Source organism: Botryllus schlosseri, chromosome 6 (assembly GCF_051294905.1).
Source record: "Botryllus schlosseri isolate E-star chromosome 6, Bs_hap1, whole genome shotgun sequence".
NCBI lineage: Eukaryota > Metazoa > Chordata > Ascidiacea > Stolidobranchia > Styelidae > Botryllus > Botryllus schlosseri.
In genome coordinates, this window is record NC_137241.1 from 10,456,089 (window position 1) to 10,469,724 (window position 13,636).

A 13,636-nucleotide genomic window follows, 5' to 3' on the forward strand; every position below is an offset into this window, starting at 1 on the left:
GTTGAGTTAGCCCTCGCTTCCGGTGCTGAATAAAACCACCAAGCACGGTGGCATTAGCATCGGCTCTGCACAAGGAAATAATCGCTCAGACACGCAGGGTCAAGGTAAAACGCCGTTGATAACGCAACTCTCCGAATCCAGTTTTGATTCCCTCGTCTAATGTTGGGAGTCGTATTCCCAAGCTTCATTCAGCACTATCACCTCACAAACAATTCACTATTCTTATACGAAGTTTATTGGCCAGATCTCGCTTTTCATGGAGTATTTCGCAATCGCGAAAACATAATCACGCGCTACAAGACGAGAACATATTCCTGCCGTAAAACCAATTACTATTATACGCAGAGGTCAAGTACTCAGCCTTGATCTTCAAGTCGAAGTAATGTTGTAAAACTCCACTCAATTAAATGTATAATGGTGGCTTACAAGACCTCGCAAAACTACTGCACGCCGAAGTAGAATATCAAAGGTCTGAAAATTACTCAAGCGAGTATTAGATTGGTTTGACAGTTCGCATACTTTTGGCAGTAAATCGGTGCGGCTATCTTCGAAATTGCAAGAAGCGTTTTCGGTTCCAAGGCAAAATTAAACGACTCTGCAAGCAGTCGCTAACTTTGAAAATATATACACCTACACAGCAGTCACTATAGCGCGGTTCTTGTGACGATTTCAGTCATAAAAAGGATGCAGACTAATCCCAAAACGGCTTTCTGCTTTTAAAAATCCAAAGTGCAAAAATGGAATGGTTTTGCCTAAAAAGCTGTTGTAGGACAAGTAGAAGTAGTCCTAACACATAACCACTTACACAAGTTCTGCAAGTAAGCAAAGAAAGACTACAGAGCACCTTTTATTACGCATTATTCGTCTACAAAACGTTAAATGGGAATTCGAGACGCGGGCGAAAAGCGCATTCATGACGTGATCACCCCCCAACTTGGTTCTGGCAAGTTCGCGTTCAGAAAGGCGAGCATCATTGCCGCGATAGACAGAAGACAGCCAGACGCCGACCGTCGGCGGTCAGTAATTTTTGTTTTTGTCCCTTTTGATCTTCTGCGATTTGCCGCTCGGTGTTGACCTGCCGTTTGGCGTGGACCTGCCGGTCGGGGTGGACCGGCCACTGGGCGTGGAGGATCGGGAACTTTGTTGAAAAGTGCCTCGGCCCGAGTGTCTGAAAAAGTGCAAAACATACCCAGATTAACAAAACATGACCGGAGCATAAAACAGGGCATGAGGTGCTCAGTAACGGAGTACGTCTGCATTTTCGGAGCAACCAAGTTGGTTCAGCTACTTACTCAGGTGGTAAAGATTTTAGCAGACTTATGATCAAGCCACAAGGTTCTGAGTCACAAGTCAATCTTACTTATATAGTTTTGACTCGAAACAAGTCGAGTCATTTTCAAATCACCACCGAGTCAACTCCGAGTCCAAGTCAGCTAGTAGACAGTCGAGTCTGAGTCCAAGTCATTATTTTCCTGTTTAGTCTTCAGTTCAATACGGTCCATGCCCGTTTTTTCAACTAATCCCGAGTGATATAGAATGGCTCGCATTCATAATATAGTAATTTTACACCGTTAAAACATTTTCTGGCACTATTTTACACATATCAAGACTGATCGACGAAATACCATATGTGGTAACTTTACTATTCTTTGAAGTTAGAATCAAGTGTTCCTCTATGCCGTCGTAGTCTTGAGTCATATGAATTGGATTGAGTCATGCACAGTGACTCGAGTACAAGTCGAGTCAATACAAAAATTTACTCGAGTTGAGTCATTTTACGCGTTGAAAAAAAATCGTTTCCCTAGTCGAGTCATTGCAATGCTGGATTTTGAACTACATACACTTCTGCATGATAGTTTAATTTAATTAACTAATCAAAACCAACCCTTGAAAACTTACGTTTTTGCTGACTTGGAAAGCGTAACTGCTACCCGTACTCGAGTAGAGAGAGAGAGAGAGATCAGATTTATTTTCGCCGGCACCATCGAGATGCTTTGAAAGTTGTGCATTACTTGTACCTTGTACTCACTGGTGGTTATTGACGAAGTACACCTTTTTTGGAGTACTCGGGTAGATTTTGCCCACTTGCGCTACTTACCCAAGTGGTTATGATATTAGAGTTCTTCTACTTTTACTGGACAGTATTCAGTACTTCAGTATTCTTCGGTAAAAACTGGTTTAGAATAGTTACTTGTGTCCATACTTCAAAATCGTTACTTCCACTTTTACTCGAGTAGAAATTTATGTTACTTCTACTTCTACTTAAGTACGATGACTGCTTTGATTATCTCTGAACGTGGCACCAATCATGATAGATCAGAAATGAAAACGATTTTTTCCACTAATCATAATTCTAGACTACTTCCACTTTTACTTAACTACTCGCTTTTTACACTTTGGATTTTGAATAGTATATTCGTATTGAAATGAACCCGAATGTTTTCGGCTGACACTCGTCAGGGGTAATCGTCAGCAACTAGTAGAGAATTCAAAAGAGCATCGTATATCAACAATCGTATCACAAAATATGACGTCATGATGATGTATGGATTTTGTAAAGCAGAATCTAGTTTTAGAGTAAGTAAATAGTAATACCAACTTAGAAAAGTAATCCTGTCCCTGACCGAATATATTGACTGAAATTACAACTATTTGCAGTGTAACAATCATTTTGAGCGAGTCAATACGATGGATCCCACAATTTCAAAAGCATTCATCTCATACGCCCCTCGACTAAAACTTCTTTTTCAAATTACTTACTTGGGTACTTTTCATACCTTCAATTTCTACTTCTACTTGAAGTAGTTTTGACATATCTTAGAATTCTTGATTTCTACTGCAATTCCAGTAGAAATTTACGTTACTTCTAATTCAGTACCAATCATAACTACTATGACCACCTCTGAAAATAACTCTTTCCCGCTCAGAGGAGATCGCAACGGACATACAAAATTCCCAATTCAGATATGTGGAGCGTAACATCCACACCTTCCACTCCTATCGTTTCCTTGCTGCTCTGGAGGAGTGGTGAGTTCCATGTGAGGGTAGAGCCTGGCCGTGTTGCCCTCGCTCGTGAGCCGTCCGTAGAATTCCATGTGTCGCTGCTGATGCAAATTTTCGATCCTGTTCCGCCACATGTCGTATAAGTTCTGGGCTCCTGCAAGACAGAGGTAAATTTGTCAGATAACGGACTGTGAGCATAATGGACTTAGACTCGACTTTCAACACGGTGACTCGGCGTCAAACCGTTGAACCCTGACTTAGAATCAGACTGGATTTGGTATCGAGTTGAAAATGACTCGACGTGACTCGAGTCAAAACTACAAAAGTGGAATTGACTTGTGACTCGGGACCTTGTGACTTGGTTACAACCCTGCTTTTCACACAATGAATTGTAAAGCATAAAGCAGTTTAGGGATATGTTTCCATTGTCATAACAACTGGGCAATATAGCCCCTCTATCGACGGTACCTGCATATATTTATTTAGTGCCATTAGTCCTTTTGCGATAGTCGCAAAGATGTACTTTGCAATTTTGAAAGTAGCCATCGCAGATTAACTGCTAAATATACGCAATCTCTCAACCCAATCTACTATTTAAGAGTACTTACTTAAGAGCACGTTCAGACCTTCATTTTATGCTTCCACTTGCATTAGTTTTGACACGTCTTGTAAATCACTACCTCTACTTGTAACTGAGTAGAAATTTATTTCTTCCACTTCTACGTAACATATGTCTATGCTTGACCGACAAGTTAGCGTAATCTCTGGTAGGGTCAGACCGAAGACCTGATAAGTGACACGTGTATCCATAGCTTTCCACCTTGGCGCTCAGCATGGAGGGGTGGTGCAAGACTTAGAAAGCCTTAGGCTATATCTGCATCTTCCTTATCCAGCGGCATATGCACATCATGCACTCATAGTATGCATGTGCAGTGTGCACAGATCGCGTGTATGAATATCATTAGTCGTAGAATATGCCACAAAAATATCAAAGACAAAAATATACGTCCTAGAACTTTTAAAGTAAAAGGTAGTTTTGGGATATGTTTACATCGCTTTGAGTAATGAAATTCTCATAACGATTGGGCAATATAGCCCCTGTATAACGACTATATTTTCGAATACTGCACCAACTTGTAGTGTCATTTGTCATTTTGCATCATTCGCAAAGATGCATCCTGAAATTTCGAATGTAACCATTGATTCCTACAATTCCTCGTTGGTAGACACCACCAACCTTTCTGCGCAGGTCGAATGATCACAGTGTCTTCCGTTTTGACCTTTTTCAGCGGCGGAGGCGATTCCGGAGACTCAAAAACCGTTTCGGCTTTCCGCTTCCTGTTTTTCAAGAAGGAATTGACGAGCGAACATTAACAGACACAGCTTTACTTACATGTCAGCCCTCGAGTCAGTTTTGCCCAGGCACTGCAGCACGCACCCGTAAACATCCTCGTGTTCTGCGGATGTGGCTGAATGCGCCAACAAATACTTTTCCAATTCAGCCCACAAAGTTTTGTATTGCTCATCTCTGCAAAGTCAAGTCTCGAGTGTGAACAGAAATATGGCTTGCATCATATATGCGGCATAACAGCAAGCCCCGTAACGCGATGTAAGAAACTCGACGACTGGCCTAATCTTAGATCTCAGTAAAGTGTTAAGGTTAGGTATCGTTATGCATAACACATTAACTGTCTCAATCGGGTACTTCAAAACTGGTCACAACTGACCAGTCGGTCGAGACAACACCGCAAAGCCACAAGTGGTGATAGTAGCCTGCATTGCAACTCAAATAATATCAGAAGTAACACTATAAATCTCTACTCAGTTGCAAGTAGAAGTATCGATTTTCGAGACATGTCAAAACCACATAGAGTGGAAGGGAAAAATTAACGGTCTAAAAAGTAGGCCTACTCAAGAAAGAAGGTTGAATAAGTTGATTTTGGTCGTGGGGTGGCATAGTTCCAGCAGGTAATCTTAGGCGGCTACTTTTCGAAATTGTGTGAAAGGTGTATTGTCGCGACTGACGCAAAATGACCGATGACACTACAAATAGGTGAAATCTTCGAATACATTATTTCATTAAAGTGGCAAAGGGTCTATTTCATGCGATTTCAATCATATAAGGAATGCAAAATTGTTTCCACAACTACTTCCTACATAGGAATTACTAAGTGTAAAAAAAGAGCTTCTTGGATGGTATATTCATATGGAAATGAACCCGAATATTTTCGGCTGACACTTGTCAGGGGTAATCGTCGAGTAGCCTATCGTAGAGAATTGGAAAGAACATTGTCAATCAACAATCGTATCACAAAATACGGCAATTTTTTTTAATTTCATGCATGTGACGCCGTATTTGACATTACCTTGGTACTATTTCCATACCACCTGCTATGGCAGGAAGTTACGGAGACGGGGAAGTGGATTGGGGAGTGCCTGTGACGCCGTATTTAACATTACCTTGGTACTATTTCCATACCACCTGCTATGGCAGGAAGTTACGGCGACGGGGATTGGAATTATACAGTTGCAGAGATGGTAGAAATTTCAAAGGGAGGGGAAAAAAAAAATAGTCCCGACAATACACCAAGTATAATGTTGCTATCAATAACGCACACAGAAGGACATAAGTTGTGAATAGGTACAGGATGTTTGTAATGCTAGACAGGAACAGCAGCAAGGTATACGAAACCTTTTACTGGCTTTAGTCCGTGCGCCGGAATGCACTGCGGATAGTGGCACACTTGTTCTCTCCATGTCTATGATATGAAAAATGACTCCTTTGCATTTGGCGACATCTTCTTCGGTCATACTTTCCTGTGATGTGATGTATTTTATGGGTTTGTGAGTCACTTGCCAAACTTATTTATACAAGGGTAACAGATAAAAGATGGAAGATATGATTTCAGGTTGGGACAAAACCACACACTTAATAAGTCAGTGTCAGACATTGTTCCAGGAACATAGGGTGCTCTCAAATGTTGCTGTTCTTGTCTTGGTCATGGTATCTGTATCGGTAATCCATTTTGCCATACCCTAATAATTTATTCAATATAGAAGGACCAAATGGTGACATAGTAACACGAAGGAAATGCAACAAGTCAAATGCACGTTTTATACTATTACCGTGCCATATCTTAATGCAGTTTTGGCCAATGAACAGTAGGCTAGAGGTGGACAAACTACGGCCCGCGGGCCCCTTGTTCAACACTGTTTTTTGCGGCCTACGAAAGTTTCAACAAACGTTATAAAAATATCGATAAAATGCGTACTGAGAATATAATTATTGCAGCGACTTGGCTAAACATTCTCCTAATATATTTCACCATGACAATGCAGTCACTTTACTATTCTTCGAAGTTACAAAGAAATGCCTGTCTTGGCCGTCCGAGTCTCGAGTATTATGACTTGGTCGAGTTGTGCGAAATGTCTCCAGTACAAGTCGAGTAAATACACAAATTGACTAAGTTGACTCGTGCCATTTTCCGTATTTCAGTAAAATGACTCGAGTCACCGAAAAACCGCTGCTCGAGTCCGACTCGGATCAAATCATGACTGCCTGGAGGTGATGCAAAAGTAGAATCAGCAAATCAGATTGTTGCCCAAAATGCCCATAGGTACAAATTTCCATCCTGTTCTATGAATCGGCACAACGGAATTTTATCCCTAATATGACAATTTTGTTATTGAGGTCGACCACCTTGTAAAATCTTGTCAATGTTTCTGACGCATGTACGTTATCATAGCACCTAATCAATGTTTGGTTTGTTTTACCCAACATATATATTATCTTCATATTTTCTTGGTCACTATTATTGTAATTAAACAAAAATATTGTGTTTTGGCTAATAATCCCAATTCAATATAGTGCGACCCGCGAATGGATTCAGAAGTTGAATACAACCCGCGAGTCAAAAAGTTTGCCCACCCCTGCAGTAGGCCCTCTACATGCTAAATGTTGAATAAATGCATAGGTGGTTTAATAATGTTCGTAATTACCAAACTAGATACCGGATTGACCATCGTTTTCACCCTGCTTTAGATTTCAAACTCAATTTTTCATGTTGAAAAGTAGAAAGTAGTTTACGAATGGATGAGCATCGATTTTATCAGCCAAATTGTCAAAATTACTGAGTAATACAGAGGCCCAAGTCAAAACATATCTTTCGCTTTTATCAGTCAAGTACGAAATCATACCTGCAACACCAGCGACAATAACGGTTCGAGTTTGTCCTGCACGTTGAAAATCATAGTCTGAGAAAACACCAACGGCCAATGACGCGACATTCTTTCGATTTTGGACTTCATCCTGTCCAGCGGTAATGACGCTGAAAAGTCCGTTTTCTTCTTAACGTGCCCGTACGGGTGCAATTGCGCTTCCTTCATGAAACCGTTGAAGTCCTGTCAAAAATCCAGAAGTGGTTAAAGTAATCAGCGTTGCTACTTGAGAAGAATTAACGCCGTAAATTTACACTCAACTACTAGTAGAAGTAGCAATTTCAAACACATGACAAAACTACTTTGTCTGGAAAGTACTCCGAGTACTGTGCTCGATTAATTCGTTTTAAAAAGTAGATTTCGTCAAGGGGTCGCACACTGTTCGGTTAATCAGAGGTGGCCACTTTCAAAATTTCAGGGTGCAACTTCGCGATTAACGCAAAATGACCAATGGCACCCCAAATAGGTGCGATTTTCAAAATATATTCATTCACCGTGATAAAGGAGTGCTTCCATCCCGTTTTCATAGCAATTTCATGATCCAGGCAATTTCATGATCCTATTTTCTAAGACTTTATAATCCGAAGTGTAGAAAGTTCTGTATTTCTGCCTAAACATCGGTAACCACTTTAGTCCCTACTACAGAGAGGGTTAGGGTTAAACCTACTACAGATCTCTGCGAAAATGACATGGAAACCCGCAAATACGACCACAAAATTGTGAAAAATTCCACCCACCGCTATTCTGTAGTCTGTCACTTTTCCGCCTACGCCTTCGCTGATAGATGGCGGGTCGTCGAACGGCGTTTTCGAGGTGTTGAGGGCGTGCAGAAAAATATCATTTCCGTGACACGATATCATGTGAGTCGTTTGTCTCGAGTTATTGCCGCCGCCCGTGTGACCGTGGTGCCACACTTCGAGAAGTACCGAACGTCCTACAATGAGAGAGTGGCGTATTTTATAAATTTTCTGAAATGGCGGCACTGGAATTCGAGAATGATCCTCGGACTTATTTCGGTCCGACAGATTAGGATTAGGCATAGGAAGATCTGAAATGCAAAATGACTGATAACACATTGGTGCAGTTTTCAAATATTTTTCAGTTACCGGGATTCAGGGGCCAGTAATTATGACGATTTCACTTATAAACGCGATGGAAACATATCCAAAACTGCTTTTCACTTGAAAAATATATAAATTCTAATTAGTTCTGTCTAATACACTGTTAGTGATAGTGCAAGTGAGGATATCATGCTAACAATTTCTCAACCGGTTAAGCAGCGGAGAGTCGCAGACGTGCCACCACAGAAATTTATTTATTCAACTGGCGTGGAATGGATATAGTTGGAATTTTCATTTCAAAGCTGAAGTTTCATTACGGTGGCTATCTGAAGGTAATAACTACGGCCAAAAAATGTTTCCGGTTTTATCTTCAATTTGGTACTACATCATATTTAGAGTGCAGATGTGATTGCCCCTTGATCTAGTGCAGGGCCGGCCAACCCGTGGCCCGCGAGAAGGTTTTGAGTGGCCCGCGACATAATTTCCGAAATTAGTAATAATATCAAAAATGGATTGCACAGATTGTGAACTTGCAAGGCCAACCAAAAATTTGATTAGTCTGGCCGCAACACTTGAGATGTGATGACTAAAATATCAGTTCCGACGCATTGGCAGATCCATGAGCCAGTCACATTTTGGTAGAAATTCGTACACTACAATAAAGAAGAATAACTTGCGATAGATTTATCAAAAGTAAAAATTTTCTTCACGCTTCGCGCAGCATGTCGTCACTCGATTTCTTGCTTTTAATATTGTTATCCCTTTGTTAAAATGAAAGAACGCCTAATGCATCAGATTGAGTCCATCTATAATCGCGATTACGAGACAAAGTGTGTCAACAAATGCGACCTTGCGTTTGCGCTCGCAGGAAGGCCGTCGACAATGAAACCTATAGGCACAAAATGATTGACGCATGTTGGTCGAAGCTTTCGATATCGATATGTCCAGGCGCCGAATAGTCCATTCCTTGCAAACTGAGCCCAGCAATATACAGCAGGCCCGTAATATAGTCAAGTGACAATATTATCGACCTATGAACTTCGAAAAATTTTCGCGCTTCGCGCGGCTAGTGGCCCGCGCAATAGTTCGTCAATCAAATGTGGCCCTTTGGCTAAAAAGGTTGGCCACCCCTGATCTAGTGGTTCTCAAACTGTTTTACACACGCCTCCCTCCATATCACAAAATGCAACCAGAATGGTAGCCCAACGAATGGTTTGATGGCATGGAAGGTTATGACTGTTGATGAGAGTATTCTAAAATATGAAATTCGGACTATACACAAAGCAATAACTATGAATCGGAGGTAAATCGCGCTTCAGTTGACCGTGGCTTCGCGCCCCCCTTCAGATGGTTTCAGGGCCCCCCTCCTCCAGTTTGAGAACCACTGCTGTCTTGAACAGTGAAAGTTAGCAAAACCTACTCAAGTACTTCTATATGGACCACGGCTACTATGATATTGACCATGAGCACCTTTGTGAAACACACATCCTACGACTGTTAATTGCACACAATTCAATACGGCACTCACCACTCAATAGAAAATTAGTCAGACACAGTGACGGCCTACTGTTAACATCAACTGGGCTAATTCTTTCCGCAGCGTCACACAGAAAAAATTCTGTAAGAAAAAAAAGACAAACATTGTAGACCCCGCGACGTTGACCAATTCTGGGAATCTACCGTTCGCATTTATTTTCGGAGTATTCCACTTTAACATCATGGTTGAAGAAAGCTCTGCGTCGCTGGGCGACAAAGACGAGCCTGTTATGATGTTGTGCATGCCTGGCAAACGAGGATGTAGCAGCAGTACGTCATAATTGGCCGAGCTGTTAGCGTGCTGCTCTTCCTGGGATGTTAAAAGATCAGAGCCATTCACACATTAACCCAATTTTTTAAAATTCAACACAGTGTTAAGCAGGAATTGATTAAGAAAAATCTTCATTTACCTTCATCGGTATTCCACTAACGCTAGTGACCGATAAATTGTAATGAATCTGCACAAGGCTCAAAAGGCGGTTGGCTATTGCGATTCCGTGCCTGGTAGATTTGATGTTGTGTAAGTCAGAATGGATGAAGGGGGCTTTAGTTAGTGGAGTCCTCTGTCTTTCGGATACCTGCGACACAAACGAATTCCAATGTTGGGATGATGGGTTGAAATTGAGATATTCAGATTTTTCCGTCTCCTTCATTCCAATAGACAGCACAGCATCCATTCGTACATCTCTCGAATCCGATACTAAGAAGTATGTCAACTTAAGAGGTATTAGTTAGTAATTGGTACATAACAACTTTATTCATGAGTAGGGGGTGATTTTTTTGGAAATGTCAAAAAATGTCTAAATTTTTCAAAATGGTAGTGTTAGGTCAAAAACTTGTCACAATTGTTTACAACGTCAAACATTTTTGTAACCTGCATTTCGTCTGTATCATAGATGTTGTACCATCGGAAAACTTGTAGCCTACTTTATAGGCCCATCGTTGTAAACGGTCCATTGTCTGCTCGTTGTGAATCATATACAGTCAAATGAAACAAATAGGTTGGCATGGTGTTATGCTCAACGTACCACAATATCCTAACTAAAGCAAGACTGCGTGCTCAGCAACTTTCACTTTTTCGTAATACTAAAGCAGTCATGGCTACTATCACTGCTCACCCAAATTGTTATGTTGTAAAACTACTTCCACTTCTACTAAACACTATTTCAGGTGAAGCTACTTTTACAATTGAGATTTTGAGAAGTAGGAAGTGACTTGCAATATGTTAGCATCGATTTCATGAGCGAAATTGTCATGGGAACGAACTGCGTGGTAACCGAATATAATTTCGTAGCTTACAACTTTGTAATGTCATCATTGATATTAATTTTATTCTTACACTATTCGTTAGGGTGTTTCATGGAAGACTATTAGGGCCAGTCAACATTGGGGCATTTTAGTAGGGTTACCATATTTTGGAATCAGGAAAAGACAATTTTTGCATAACGCAAAAGTGAGATTGCCGGACTAGAAAAGTGGTGATTTGAATTTATTACAGGAAATCTTATTGTGTTAACTCAAAAACCAAAAAAGGTCATCTCTCAAACTCGAGGAGGACGAATTGACAAAAAAGAGGACATTTAGGCGTCCTCGGTGGACATTTTCGGTTTCCTGTAAAAAGGAGGACAAATGGTGACCCTCCATTTCATCATTCTGGACACATGACACAAAGACAAAGATAAACCATTACACATTCAAATTTACTCGTAACACCAAATTACCTGCAAATCAACTCCAAAGGGTTTCACGTGGATGACTGAAAGCTCCAGTTCGTCGATAGGTAGCAAGCCGCTGAAAAGCACATGAAAAGATCGAATGGTGAGGAGTCGAATGATCGGACAGGAATTTTCGGACATGCTGACCTGTTGGGCTTCGAAGAAATTTCGTTATATTTCAACACTGCTTCACAAACGAAATCTTCTAATGACTTCATCATATTTTCACTGTGAATGAGATGTTTGTAACAGTAATTAGACATGAATTAAGCAGCTGGTATATAGCATTACGGTTGAAGATGGTAATCGATAGGTATAAGTCAAAGGAGTACGAAGTAGCCACTGATGCCACTATAAGTAGAAGTAGAATTCAGTATCAGTATCAGTAAAAGCTATTAAGAATTCCATCATTTTAAACCACCACAAGACCGCGAGATAATGAAAATATAGGAAGGTGACAAAACAACTTGGGGTAGTCTTTGAAATCAGACACCCACTTGGGCCTGGGCGATGTAGAGAGCAGGCATGCACTGCACACCAAAAATTCTGAAAATAATTAGGCTACAAGCCAAAAGTACTTTCAGTAGAAGTGATAAATTTGTAATTCAAAATATGATAAAATTAAAAAGCAGTTTGCAAAGTAATATTAATTTTGTCAGGGACTTGAAACAATATTGAAAATTTTGTTTGCCAAATCAAAGCTAATTTTGTAACCATTCCCACTTGAAATTGTAATACCGGAAAAATACTGCTCTGTGATTATGACGTTAATTCAAGTTCATCCATAAACTCCTTTTCACTTGTTATAAAGCATTTGCGGTACAAGATGGAGCTTGCAGTGCAGGCGGAGCATACAATTCAAGAAAAGTTAAAGCAATGAGCAGAAAATCATGAAAAGGAGAAACTGCAACTGTACCTCTGGGAACGACTAAATTAGTGGTTACTCAGATGAATTGAAATCAGTTAATGAGATGAGAGTGCTTACTGCTTTAGTTGAGTGATGCATATGATTCTTCCTTTGTTGATTGATTGGCCTTTAGAGTCATCGGACGTAGACTTCTGTAGGCTTGTGGGTTCACATAATATCCTGACTGCGTCATCAAGACCATGCATTACAGTACTTTCCGTTCTTTTAATGGGTGGTCCCACAGTCGATAAGGACTGCAGAAGCTAAAACAAAAGAAATGTAATGTACTCTTAGTGCCAGCCATAGTCTCCTAAACATTGTAACTTTTTTTATACAGAATTTAAATTAGGTACTATGTTAGGTTCTATACTTACAAAACTATTGCTCTGATCTTTATGATTCCAGGTATTGAGAATTTTGCTAGATGTGTCGCTAGCAACGAATCGAAGAAACTTCTGCTTAGGAAAAATATCCCAAACAATCCTGCAATATTCACATAATGCCTCCATACAGCAGGTCCAAATCGATTTACTGACAGGCGGAAGTGGGATCATGCCCTTGATACACAAACAAACGGCTCAAGTTTCACACGCCTATAAATTTTATGTCAGCGATTTACCTGCGGTCTTGATTTCATGAAAATGTCAAAATCAATGCTTTGTTTCGACGCTTCGGCCATTGAAGGCCCATGGTCGAGAACAAATACAGTTTTGTGATTTGTGAAAGCCATGTTTCGGTCACTTTTGAAACCTCCTGCTTCACGAGTGAGCAGACTTTACATACGTGGTGTTACGGAAAACTTTCTTGAGCTTCAAGCTATCACGCTTCTCGGATGTCAACAACAGAAAGTCCTGCACTGCAGCGCAACTATTATGACTCGTGTGCATCACCTACCGGATGTAAATTCTCTTTCACCTCGTCCTTTACCACAACCATACGAATATATATGCTAGATGATTCGAAAATAAAATATTTCAACATTTTTATAGCTCATTGAAATTTCATTTATTTATTTACGCAGTAGAAACCGAACCGATATATTTCATGCCATAGTTCACATGATGCAGCGTTCAACTAGGTGTGATAGTTCGTAAGGTGACACCGGAGTTTATATTTCTTCATTGTCGTTTACAGCATCAGTGCTATAAATGACTATGCTATATTACAGTCCATGCGGTATAGTGGAACAAATATGC

The 13,636-nt window shown here is 40.5% G+C and overlaps 1 protein-coding gene across 1 annotated transcript; it reads right to left on the reverse strand.

The window, feature by feature from the left end:
• Positions 1 to 212: 212 nt before the first annotated feature.
• On the reverse strand, positions 213 to 13,305 carry LOC145440227 (integrator complex subunit 13-like). Its single transcript, XM_080317802.1, has 15 exons — positions 13,060 to 13,305; positions 12,815 to 12,997; positions 12,519 to 12,703; positions 11,681 to 11,761; positions 11,540 to 11,609; positions 10,229 to 10,396; positions 9,963 to 10,128; positions 9,811 to 9,900; positions 7,959 to 8,155; positions 7,201 to 7,404; positions 5,696 to 5,820; positions 4,397 to 4,531; positions 4,241 to 4,341; positions 2,989 to 3,157; positions 213 to 1,168 (listed from the first exon to the last, which is right to left on the reverse strand). The coding sequence occupies exons 1-15, from the start codon at positions 13,168 to 13,170 to the stop codon at positions 1,018 to 1,020; spliced, it is 2,136 nt and encodes a 711-aa protein (XP_080173928.1). The 5' UTR covers positions 13,171 to 13,305; the 3' UTR covers positions 213 to 1,017.
• Positions 13,306 to 13,636: the final 331 nt, after the last annotated feature.